The 12,721-nt window shown below is 46.5% G+C and overlaps 4 protein-coding genes across 4 annotated transcripts in view; 2 read left to right on the top strand and 2 right to left on the bottom strand.

The window, feature by feature from the left end:
* LOC121404225 (uncharacterized protein CG43867) overlaps positions 1-1,799 on the top strand; it is a 96,793-nt gene extending 94,994 nt beyond the window's left edge. Inside the window, 2 exon segments of the mRNA XM_041593496.1 lie at positions 59-400; positions 480-1,799. Of these exon segments, the coding sequence (XP_041449430.1) occupies positions 59-400; positions 480-1,799 (1,662 nt within the window).
* Positions 1,800-4,274: 2,475 nt separating this feature from the next.
* Positions 4,275-5,388, bottom strand: LOC121404228 (vesicle-trafficking protein SEC22b-B). The gene is made up of 4 exons (XM_041593500.1): positions 5,225-5,388; positions 5,034-5,143; positions 4,613-4,914; positions 4,275-4,505 (listed from the first exon to the last, which is right to left on the bottom strand). The coding sequence occupies exons 1-4, from the start codon at positions 5,297-5,299 to the stop codon at positions 4,357-4,359; spliced, it is 636 nt and encodes a 211-aa protein (XP_041449434.1). The 5' UTR covers positions 5,300-5,388; the 3' UTR covers positions 4,275-4,356.
* Positions 5,389-7,096: 1,708 nt separating this feature from the next.
* LOC121404226 (ras-related protein Rab-10-like) lies at positions 7,097-8,742 on the top strand. Its single transcript, XM_041593497.1, has 4 exons — positions 7,097-7,238; positions 7,947-8,146; positions 8,266-8,355; positions 8,477-8,742. The coding sequence occupies exons 1-4, from the start codon at positions 7,112-7,114 to the stop codon at positions 8,672-8,674; spliced, it is 615 nt and encodes a 204-aa protein (XP_041449431.1). The 5' UTR covers positions 7,097-7,111; the 3' UTR covers positions 8,675-8,742.
* A 2,014-nt stretch (positions 8,743-10,756) lies between these two features.
* Positions 10,757-12,599, bottom strand: LOC121404227 (N-acetylglucosamine-6-phosphate deacetylase-like). Its single transcript, XM_041593499.1, has 4 exons — positions 12,254-12,599; positions 11,613-11,881; positions 11,014-11,554; positions 10,757-10,938 (listed from the first exon to the last, which is right to left on the bottom strand). Exons 1-4 carry the CDS (start codon positions 12,483-12,485, stop codon positions 10,757-10,759), a joined length of 1,224 nt encoding a protein of 407 aa, XP_041449433.1. The 5' UTR covers positions 12,486-12,599.
* Positions 12,600-12,721: the final 122 nt, after the last annotated feature.

The raw sequence follows: 12,721 nt of genomic DNA, 5'->3' as shown, positions 1-12,721 counted from the left end.
ACCCATTCGGTATCTATCTGATATTGTATGCGCTGATCCATGTATGTCGATCGATTAGGCACCCGTTGCCGCGCCCATCATTGACTGCAAGTCGAATCCGCCGGCGTACAGCTTCGTGCAGGGCTGGCAGCTGCTCGCCCTGGCCGTCTCCCTGTTTGTGCCCAAGTCCAGTCGCCTGCTGTGGTACTTGAAGCTGCATCTGTCACGGAATGCGGACACCAAGACGGAGACGGGCAAGTATGCGGCCTACTGTGAGCGGGCCCTGGAGCGCACACTGAAGAACGGCGGCCGCGAGACGAAGCCCTCGCGCATGGAGGTGCTCTCCATTCTGCTGAAGAACCCATATCACCACTCCCTGCCCCATGCCATACCCGTGCACATGATGAACGCCACCTACCAGGTAAGGGCTGCAAATCGGAGCATGTAGAGCGCGTCTAAATAACTCCACACCCCCTTTTTTTTTTTTTTGCTCCCTGCAGGTGGTCTCCTTTGACGGCTCCACGACCATCGAGGAGTTCCAGGCGACGCTCGCCCACGAGCTGGGCACCCGCGATGCCAGCAATGGCTTCTGCCTGTTCAGCGATGATCCCATCGAGAAGGATCTGGAGCACTATCTGGAGCCGCTGGCCAAGCTGTGCGACGTGATCAGCAAGTGGGAGACGGCGCTGCGGGAGAAGGGCTCCGGCAAGTTCGAGAACTCGCGCGTCATCCAGCTGAGCTACAAGAACCGGCTCTACTGGAAGCACACCATCAAGTGCGAGACGGACAAGGAGCGGCTGCTGCAGTGCTACCAGACGAACGCCCAGATAGTCCAGGGCCGCTTCCCGCTGTCCCGCGAGCTGGCCCTGGAGCTGGCCTCGCTCATGTCGCAGATCGACATGGGCGACTACTCGCTGGAGAAGTCGCGCGACGTGGGCGTCGGCCTCAAGGGGCTGGACAAGTTCTATCCGTACCGCTATCGGGACGCCCTCGGGGCCGAGCAGCTGAAGGAGGTGCAGGAGCTGCTCATCTCCAAGTGGATGCTGCTCAAGGGCCGGTCCACGCTCGACTGCGTCCGCATCTACCTGACCTGCTGCCGCAAGTGGCCCTACTTCGGGGCCTGCCTCTTCCAGGCCAAGCCCCGCCAGAGCGAGACCTCGCACGTGGCCTGGCTGGCCGTCGCCGAGGATGCCCTGAACGTGCTGGAGTTGTCCACAATGGCGCCGGTGGCGCGCTATCCCTACAGCTCGGTGATGACCTTCGGCGGCTGCCAGGACGACTTCATGCTGGTCGTCTCCCACGACGACGGCACCCTGGCCGGCGGCTGCGAGCAAAAGCTGCTCTTTGCCATGAGCAAGCCCAAGATCTTGGAGATCACCCTGCTCATAGCCGACTACATGAACGCCCTGGGCCACACGGTGCCCGGCACACCGCAGATGAATTCCCTTACCCGCAACGGATCGCATCGCTCGCTGCGGACCTCGAATCGGCCTGCTCCCGGTGCTGGGAGCACTGTGGTTGCCTCAGGCCTCACCAGCATTGGCCTGGGCATTGGCACAGGCGGACCGGGCAGCGGCACTGGCTTCTCCACCAACGCCACCACCACGGCCCACAACACGCTCAACTCCCATGCCACGCACACTTTGAACTCCACCCACTCGCACACGCTGAGCAGCTCGCATCACGCCACAACCGGCGGAGGTAGTCATCCTGGAACACTCAGCTCGGGCCACCATCATCACCAGCAGCAGCAACAGCAGCATCACCACCACCAGCCGGATATACTGAAGAGCACGCCCGACCATCAGCGGATCAAGTAGAGCAGGGATCCTACCGTATTGTACATAGGCGCCGGCATACGCATCCAAAAACCGGAAGCATATACGACTAATCTACACGCCCACACATAAAGGGATACACACACACACACATATATATTTACGTAGAATAAGAGGAGCGTGGGAAGGGCGTGAGATTTCACGCGATCCACTCCACAGGCACTACTCAACACTGTTCTTTCCTAAACAACTAGCAACGGTACACGTACTCTAATCGTATAACTCGATTAATTGTAGTCTCTCGTGTTTTTTTTTTTGATAGTCCTAAGAGCGTACCCCAAAAATACGAGCATGTAAGGTATCTGAAACAGAACACAAATTTTGAATCTCTTTTTCGTTAGTTTAGTTATTTTTTTTGTTTCTTTTTTTTTTGTTTCGTGGTTGTAGTTCCCTCAGATACAGATAATGATAAAGATACATATATATATGTAGAGATAGAGATACAGATACAGATATAGTATGTGTGGTATATTCGAGTGTTCTTGCTCTTCGATGTGTAATGCTTTGTAATATGAGTCTCAATTGTCCCTCCATGCGCGATAACTGCCTTTTGAATTTATAGATGAGAAGAATAGAAGCCAGGAACAAGCCAAAACCAAAACAAAACAAGAACAGCATATAGCAAAAAGAAAAACAGAAAAAAAAAACACTAGCCTTAGAAACCAAAACCAAACCAAAGCAAAACAACAAAAAGAGAGATATTTTGTAAAGAGTTTTTCGAGCCAGAAACAGAAAGTAGAAGAACATCTCCATCGATTACACTCGTATTAATTCGTAGGTACTATGGTTTCCGCTTTGGGCGAGATTCAGGCAGCAGATTCAGCACTTTTATAGATGCCTCAACTCACCACCCACCCAGCCCACTAGATCATGCAAAATTTTTTGTTGTTTTTAAAACGTTTTTTAGCCCCCCACACTCTTTGGTGTCACAGAGCTTCTGTAGAGCACAGGTTTTAGGGCATTTTTTCCATTGATATATTGATATACTGAGCATACAAAATATACAGAAGCGATTGAAGATGGGGATTGGGGCACTCATAGAGAGACCTACTCGAGCATAGAATAGCATCGCTGATCCTTGGTTATCTGTTGGCTTTCGTTAAACTCACACACTCACATGCGCATATATAAAGATATATACAATATAGACACGTATACATATATAGGGAGAGGTGGTATTCCGAATCGATATTTAACAAAATTATACACAAGCAAAAACTAATTATACAGAAGATTGATTATACATATAAACAGATACAAACAGATGTATGTATGTATGCATGTATGTAAATGGCAAGCTGCGCATTTTTTTCCTAATTGTAAAGATTTGATATAAACACATTTATACGAGGTACGCGCTTTGCATGGAAAAGAGAGGGAGGGTAGCCCAACCCTAAGACCCGAAACGAACCGTAACGAACCGAAACACCATTCTCATTGGTAAGCAGAATCAAACGTAGAATCGAACAAGGACATATATATATATATATATATATATATATATATAATGTATAACTACATAGGCAAATGTATCACACACATCACTCGAACGAAACGAAATATATAAGTTTATATATATATAAAGGGAAATTAATAATTAAAACTAAACCAAACATCTGCCGTTAGCATTTTCTCTACCTACAGGGGGGTGGGGATACAATGGGGTAAATACAATCAAATGGCGTGTATGTGTGTATTTTTTTTTAAACAATGTAAATTGATTTATTTGCCTTAATTTAGTAACTATATAAATTGCCTAAAACTTGTATCATTTCACTTTATGTGCTTCCTTTTGTTTGCTTATTGCTTAGCTCCTAGTCGCAGTCGATTGGGTTCCCTAGGCACACTATCGTCATAGGCTGTTCCACATTCCACATACGTACAATCTACAAATTCGCACACACACACACACACACACACACACACATACACCTAAAGTATTATAATTTACAGATCGGTACCCCCGCCAACCGACAGCAGACAGCCGCACGGGGTAGCAAAGCAAAGTGGAGGTATCGCAAGTGCAAAGGTCGAGCAAACTAAATTTAATTCAAATCATAATAAAAAAATATTCAAGTAAACTATGGTGCAAACAAAAGGACCATGACCATGGGCCATGGTCATGACCGTAACTGTGACTGCAACTGCGACTGCGACTGGGTGTTGCGGGGGTGCTGGGTTAGATTTTGGGCTGATTTTTCGGGGTTTACGGACCGAGGAAATAGGATTTAAAACTTAGTTATAACAAGCTGCTGGATTCCGTTGCATGTCTAAATATTGCCCCTAAATTACGCATGCATATATATATGTATGTATGTATGTATATGTATGTGGCATATGATCCTGGTACATGTATGTGTGTTAGCCTAAATGTCTTTTGGCCGTTCGTCTTTGACGTTCAGACTGCCCGACACTGAGCACGCCCCACCTGCCGCCGCTGCTGCTGCTGCTGCCGCCCCAATTTCGGCATCCAACTGACAACTGATTCTAAAACTAAACACAAACAGAGAGTGGGGGTGGGCGGGGGAACTAACGAATATTACAAAACCCAGAAGTAGAGGAAAATGATGAAGAAAACGACGCCGACAGCCGCCACCTTCATGACCAGCGACTTGCGGTTGAGCAATTTGGCATCCTTCTTATATTTTTGCGACATCAGCGACAGGTTCTGGGTCTTTGTGTCGAGGTCTGCAACCGAAAAACAGAAACAAAAACAAAAACAGAGATTAGATACGAGGCTCAGATGTTGTGGCGTGGATGATCGAAAGGTCTAGTTGAATATTGTGTTTGGTTACCCGCCAAGACCGTGCCACGTTGTAGCACGTCGTCGATGTTCTGCACCATAATGCGCTGCACGTCCTGGAGCTGTGTGTTAATGTTGGTGATGTTGCGCCTGCGGTCCGTCAACTGCCTTTTCGCCTTCTGAATGTACACATCGAACTCGATGAAGGCATAGGGCCGGGTCACCGAGTTCACCCTCCGCCCGTAGTGGGTGTGGAACTCCTGGGCAAGGTCCTCCAGGTAGTTGAACGCCAGTCGCTTGGAATACATTTTATCGACCATGACCAAGTAGCAAACGTCATTCTCGATTAGATAGCTGCACGAAGGGAAAAGGGGAGGAAATTGAGCGATTGCCGGCTACGTTAGCTCCATTGCATCATCGTCTACATATACGACGTAATACACAACAGGCGATCACTGCTGGGAGGTACTCACTGGAATAGATACGGTCCCGTCTCGATGCTGCTCCTGGCCGGCGAGTGTGTGCCCAGCTTGCGGAAGAGCATCTTCGCCTGGTTCTGATAGTCCAAAATGCTTCGTCCGCTCTGAAAGTGAAAGTTTTGCGCTGTAGCTATTGAGCATGGAATGGTGGGATGTTCGGTTAATTGGTAACCTTTGACACTGACCTGCTCGTCATCCTGCATGGTGCCCACCAGTGGCAGGCCATCGATGACTCGGGCTATCATTGTTAGCATCGCCATTTTGAGGGCTCCTTCTCATTCGCTACGTGGACTTGGGTCTCGCGTCGTTCTGTTGCTTCAGCTTAGCGCTCTCACTCTGGCCACGGCTGCACTTTGCCGCTGCCTCGTCCCGCTCCGCACCGTTGTTGTTATGGTCGCAGTGTTTGTAGCTCCAGCTACAATTCATTCAGGCTGTAATATTGTGATACATATATAAATATATGTACATATGTTACATATGTAGAAAGGTATCCCCCTGGCTACCATATCCACATCCACATCCATATCCGTACCTGTAACCTGTGCCTATTCCTGTTTCTGTGGTCGCTCCAGTGTCTCGCTTGTCTGCTGAACGAATGCGTGTGTCGTGGCCTAATCGGTGACTGGTCTCCTCTGGGGGGTCGGCATTGCTCGCATTTTAGTTTATGTGAAAACTATGTTGCAACGTTGGTTCGGCGAGGGGGACGGTCGCTAAAATCCGATTCGTGTTTTTGGCCTGAAACACGTCAGCTATCGTTTATGCTATGTTGCAACGTTGGTTCGGCGAGGGGGGACGGTCGCTAAAATCCGATTTTTTGGCCTGAAACACGTCAGCTATCGTTTATGCTATGTTGCCAAACTATTCCCGCAGTTGTTCATCAATAAAAGCCAGATTATACGGGAAAAAAGCGGAATCGGCAGCACTGGTTTTTGTTTTGTTTGCGCCGCAAGGTGTGTGACGTATGACGTCACAAAATTCAGAGCTTTCAAGAAAAATACCCACCTCAACACATAAATTCGGAGAATTTCCTCCATCCACGGACTATTTTTACTATTAGTTTAAGCTTGCTTAGGTTTTACATGTATTTGATAAACAATTGTTTGGTTAAAAAATGAGCCAAACCAACCCCATTCTAGCGTTCCTGTTTTGAGACAAATTTAGTTATGTGATCAGAGAAAGTTAGGTATTGAAGTGGGATCTTGTTCAATTTGAGAATCGTACATTTATATTTATCTTGGGAGTCCGCCAATTTCATTTGGCCATATAAATCCACGCCAGACCCGACCAGTTTAATTCACGGTATTTACCTGTTAAATAGAGGGAGTTAAGTGGGTTAAGTTCGTGTTTTTCCTCGGTATATTTACGGTATATTTAGAAAATGAGATGGTACATTTCGGTATATTTCTGAGGCTCAGGCGGTATGTTTTAACACTGAAAAATAATTTTTTTTATGTAATATACCGTACAAATACCGTTTCAAAATATACCGTAAATACCCACATTAACCCAGTGGAAACAAGGTAGGGTTGCCAAATATATAAAAAATATCATATCTAATTTGAAAAAATATCAAAATAATATGAAATATATCAACGAACAAAAATATCAATAAATTTTGCTGGCTTGGTGGAACACATAGTTTTGGCACAAGTTGTTTGACTAAAAGCCAGTAGACGTGTCTCTTTCTTCTAGGAAAGTTAGCAAAATCTAATAAAATATCGAAAAATATCAATGTATTGATATTTTGGCAAAAAAAAAAAATATCCCGATATAAATATATTTTTTTATTTTGGGAATTTATCGATATATTGATATTTTGATACAACTCTAGGCTGAAATAAATCAACGTTTCGTATAAAATCAATCAGCAGCAAAAGCCAAAGAAAACAAAAATATAGCCATATAATTTAAAGCTAAGCATATACAAGTGTATTTAGAGCAAGAACATTAATCGCTTGTCACCTGCGTGCTGTGGGTGTGCGTGTGTGTGTGTTTTTGTGTAGGTGCGTGCGTTGTGAACTGCGCGTGTGTTTGTGTGTGCTTTGTTCTATAAGAGCCGCTGGTGTGTGGAAATGGCGAAGAAAACCTACGATTTGCTCTTTAAACTGTTGCTAATTGGCGATTCGGGTGTTGGCAAGACCTGCATATTATTTCGCTTCTCCGATGATGCCTTCACCTCGACCTTCATATCCACCATAGGTGAGTGGCCATGGCCTGTCCAAAATCGGGCAATCGGGATATTTGTACAAACACTTGCCTACAAAAATGTACTTGCATATGTACGTACATGTGTGTGCACATGTGTAGAAGCCGAAGTTGTGTCAGCTGTGGCAGTGGGTAGGCGGCAACGACGACGGTGTCAAGGATATGCGTGTGTGTAATTGGGCGTGGCATTGTCTTATCTGTGGGATCAGAAACGGGAATGTTTCATTGCAAAGGCATTTCCTGGACTTATGTACATACACACACATGTACACATGTATATGTTACTTGGTATGAATGCATTTTACTGTTTCTTGTTATGCATATGTATGTTAATAAATATGTGTGCATGTAGAGATCGTTGCAGCCTTTGGACTTGGCCTGTGGCGAACTTTGCATAGGTCTGTGCTGGTGCTGGTGCTGGGGATGGGGGGGGTAACGGTAACCCTGCCCCTAGTTAGGCAATAAAACTAGATTAATACACGTAACCGATACACGATACGTGCAAACATTTATTTATCTATCTGTCTCACTTCCATGTCCGTGTCCGTCCCTTGGGCTGTGTGCGTGTGTGTGCTCTGGTGATTCATAATTTATGAGAGAGGACAACTTTTTGTTGTTTTTTTTTGATTTTGGATAGTCTGAATTCTAATTGTATATTGTGACGTCACAGCTTATGATTCAATTCAATTTTATTATTTGTAGGAATTGATTTCAAAATCAAAACCGTGGAACTGAGGGGTAAAAAGATCAAACTGCAAATATGGGACACGGCCGGCCAGGAGAGATTCCACACAATAACCACATCGTATTATCGCGGTGCGATGGGCATCATGCTCGTCTATGACATAACGAACGAAAAGAGTTTCGAGAATATCGTCAAATGGCTACGGAACATAGATGAGGTGAGTGCAAGAGTCCCCGCCACCCGCCAACCGCCTTTCCGTTGATTGATTCATCATCATCATTCACTCTCACTCTTTCTATCTCTCTCTCTCTCTTGTGCGGCGCTCTCTCTCTGCAGCATGCCAACGAGGATGTCGAGAAGATGATACTGGGCAACAAATGCGATATGACGGACAAGCGTGTGGTGAACAAAGAGCGCGGCGAGGCGGTAAGCAAAACTCAACCATTGTGGCTACAGCAGCGGTCAACAGACTAGTGCTGTAGGCTGTAGTTGCACAGCAACTGCCCACTCGCAGATATAAACTTACTGATTCCTCTCTCCCGTTTAGATTGCCCGTGAGCATGGCATACGCTTCATGGAAACATCCGCCAAGTCGAACATCAACATTGAGCGTGCTTTTTGCGAGCTTGCCGAGGCCATATTGGATAAGACTGCTGGAAAGGAGGCGGCCGAGAATCCAGAGCGTGTCGTCATCGATCGCCGGAATAATGACAAGGCGCCGGGCTACAGCAAATGCTGTGCGTAAAACGGGGCAAAGCAGTGGCCCTGAGGCCCGTTGGTCAGGGCTCTCTCTGCCGTGGCCGTTGCGTGTGTTTAGCTGTGCGACGCGAGATGAGTTATGATGGGGATCGGTTTTAGAAACTGCTCCACACACATACACACGCAAAATGAAGCAATAAAACACAGAGCGGGGCCAGATGGAGAGAGAGGAGAGAAATTACTTACTACAACAAAATATGCAGAAGGAACAACACAACAAGCGAACAAGCGAACCAGCAACAGCAAACAGCAAACGGCAAACAGTAACAGAAACAGAAACAACCTACCTAAAGTTTAAACACAATTTGTAACAACGAACATTTGGAAGAAACTTTACAAAACCTTTATAACGAAGATTCAGAACCGATACCGATACGTTAGTTAACGCACAACAAAACACACATTTTGAACCAAGAACCAACAACAAAAAGGATAAAACAAACAAAAAAAAGCGATAGAAGCAGAGGAAGAATGAAAAAAAAACAGAACTGCATTTCATGTCTGTCTCAGGGGCACCCTTCAGGCAGGCGTCCAGGTTTTCGCCCCACTGAAATCGGACAACTCGAGCAATTTCTAGTTAGCTAACGTGGGACAGATTTTTTTACAATACGTGAAATAGGAAGTTAAACATAGAAGAAAAAGAAAAAAAGAAAAGACCATTTTCCATAGAAACGCAAAAACAAAACAAAACAAACTAAAAAAAAACCAAGCAATTTTTTTTATAATGGAAAACTTTTTGATATGCTATATACCATGATTCCTAGTACTACCTACTACTACTACTACAACAACTACACCAGCGCACCTTTACTGCTCCGCCATCAATTTAATTCATTCAATTGCATCTTCCAATTTTCACACAGCTCCACACACACACCTCTGGCAATGTTTTTTCTACGTACTATTCGTGTGTTTTGCAGCCTAGATATATGTATGTATAATATATATACTCGTGTATATGCTATCCTAGTACTTATAATAGCTTGATCTTTCTTGCTTACGTTTCGTTTTCGTTATTGTTTTGTTTGTAAGTTGTCGCAGAGTGGAGGGGAGTCGTGCTGTGCGGTGGGGTGGGGTGGCGTTCGGGTTTCGGAACTACTCATCATGCCAGAGGTTTTGCTGTGCCTGTTTCCACAATTGTTTTCTGATCAATGCATATATATACATATATATATATGGTATATAAATATAGTATAGGGGGCTGTGGTGAGGAGGGGATATCGTTTTTATCGCGCCCAGCCTATAACCTAAATATTGATGATGATGATGTACGTTTTTCCTTCTTGTAATTTTATTGTAAACCATCTTCTTTTTTTTTCCTTTGTGTAATACTTATTATTTGTAATTGTATATGGATTTAGTGTAGTTGTCCACACCAAATGATTTACCGATTAAAAAAATATATAATGAACAATCCAAACAAAGAAAGCGCGATGGAGACTTATGAGTGTTTTTTGGCATGAAAGGGAGCTAAAGCATAAATGCTGCAAAATGATGCAAGTTTTGTCTACCAGCACTTAATTAGAAATTGATCCTACAGCTCTGATTTTAGTCTCTAATTTTCTACATTAGAACATAATTTAAAGACCTACAAAATGCAATCTAAAGGGTGCTTTATCGTCCCATGGCAGCGTCTCCATAGCTCCAATAAATGTCTGAATACAAAACTCTAACTAGCAGAATTTCTCACACAAATCAAATCGTTTCCAGTGCTGTTCCATTTCCGCATTGTTTTGAGCAATTTCATATGATAAAGCGGCAGCCCTATGACGGCATCAATTCTTTTGTTAGCGCGAACTTGCAGTTGGAATTACTCTGCATAATTACTATTAGCAGAGAACAATTGAAAAACATTTAATATAATCCTGATTTGAGGTGCCCTGTTTCTTCTTTTATCCAGTGAAAATAGCCGAGAAAGTTTCAACCTGCAAGGATGTGCGAGGGCATAAATCACAGCTTAAACGCTTCCATTGGAATGTAGAGATTTCACAGTTTAATCAGAGAATCATGCGCGCATTATAAATACATCCCAGTATCGTGTTGCCATATCCGTACATATATTTATGTACTACTTGACGCACTGATGCACGCGGGCGCCCGCTATCCAGGTGGAGAGCACATGCAGCTCGTCATCCAGCAGAATGAAATCGGCATCCGAGTCAAAGTCCAGGGTGCCCTTCTGGTGTTCGATTTTGATGCAACGCGCCGGATGCAAGGTGGCCGCCTCAATGGCATACACAATGGAGCAATCTGTGGGAGCAGTGCAGTGCAGACGATTAGCGAGGATGCTCAGGGTCAGGGCGGCAATGATGCTCCGCTACTCACTTGTGGCCTTGTGGAAGATGCGCACGCACTCGTCCATGGGCGCAATGCTGCCGCAGAGGGTCTCGGTGCCGGCGATAAAGGCTTTGCCCTTTCGCACCTCCAGCGGCAGCTGACCAATGTGATGGATGCCATCTTCCAGGCCCAAGGCCGAAATGGCATCGGTCACCAGCACGAGTCCCTCGGGATGGGTGCGATAGGCGATCCTTAGCGCAGCGGGATGTGTGTGCACACCATCCGAAATGATGCCAAAGTAGACGGTCCGTCCCTGGGGCACGGCATCCGAGGAGAGCAGCCCCACCAGGCCGGGATCGCGATGGTGGAACGGCAGCATGGCATTGAACAGATGCGTGATCATGGTGGCGCCCTGCTGTACGGCACGCTCCCCGTCGCTTAGTGTGGCCACGGAATGGCCCAGGGACACGGTTATGCCCCTGGCCACCAGCTGTCCAATGACCTCCGGATCGCTGACCTTCTCCGGCGCCAATGTAATGATCTTGAGGCGCTCCAGCGAGCCATAAACGGTCTCCAGTGTCTCCAGTCCCTGGCGAGTGGAGTATCATTAAAGAGGAACTCCAAGTGGCAGAGACCTAACCGCTTACCTTGTCGATTGTCTGAATGCAGTCCTCCGGATGGGCGCCCTTCTTCTGCGGATTTATGAACGGCCCCTCGGCATGGATGCCCAGGATGCCGGCTCCGTTTGGCACAGTTTTGGGTATGCGCGGCAGTATCGCATGGTAGCTGGCGTTCGGTGAGGTCACCAGCGTCGGGCAGAAGGAGGTAACGCCACAGCGCACCAGTCCCTGGGCCACCTTGGTGACGCCCGCCTCAATGGTGTCCTTGTCGTGCGAGAAATCCACACCATAGCCACCTGATCAGGGAGTACAGTGGGGCGATTCAGCAAAGAGAAGGCATTAATAGGGTCATTAAGCGACCCCAAAAACAAAGGCAAAGCTTATCACACACACACACACACACACACACAAGCTGCGGCGACTGCGGTGCACCACTTGTGGCAACGGACCCGCCAAAAGCGGGGCGATAAGATTAACGAGCTGATTACGTGGACGGACGGCCATCCATCTGTCCAATCAGCAGCCCCTCAATGTAAATGGAGTGGAGAAATGAACAGACCCAACCGACCGACCTTGACGCACCGATTGAATCAGCGCAGCGAAAGTGATATTTCCAATGGGAATATTAGGGTCAGTAGGGTGGACGCGGACGGGTGGTGTTGGTTTACCATTAATCTGCAGGTCAATGTAGCCGGGCGCAATGATGGCACCCTGGCAATCGATGCGCTTGTGGGCTCTGGTCTGCTCGTCAAAGAACACGGGCTCCGGATTGACGATCCTGCCATCGCGCACCCACAAGTCGTCGCGGACCAACTGGTGGCCGCGCACCAGGCGGCAGTTGGTGAACTGCAGCAATCGCTGCTGGGGGCTATCACAGTCGCAGAGCCGCGGTGTGGCCATGGCGGTTGGCAGTCGTTAACTAACTTAAGCTTATTTTAAACAGAAAACAAAGTAAAAACCATTACAAAAACGTAAACAACGTAAACGAAAACGAAATTAACGATAAATAAATACAATCAACAATCAGTGTTGCATAGTAGCAGCCCGCCAGTGCTGGCAGATGTGGATTATGGAAATACCCTAAATAACGTCAAAGATGGACAGTCCCACGAGTATGCCATCAGTCAGCTTCAGGA

This window comes from Drosophila obscura, unplaced genomic scaffold (genome assembly GCF_018151105.1).
Source record: "Drosophila obscura isolate BZ-5 IFL unplaced genomic scaffold, ASM1815110v1 contig_190, whole genome shotgun sequence".
Lineage (NCBI taxonomy): Eukaryota > Metazoa > Arthropoda > Insecta > Diptera > Drosophilidae > Drosophila > Drosophila obscura.
The sequence above is the reverse complement of the archived record's forward strand: the minus strand, read 5'-3'. Positions and strand labels throughout refer to the sequence as shown.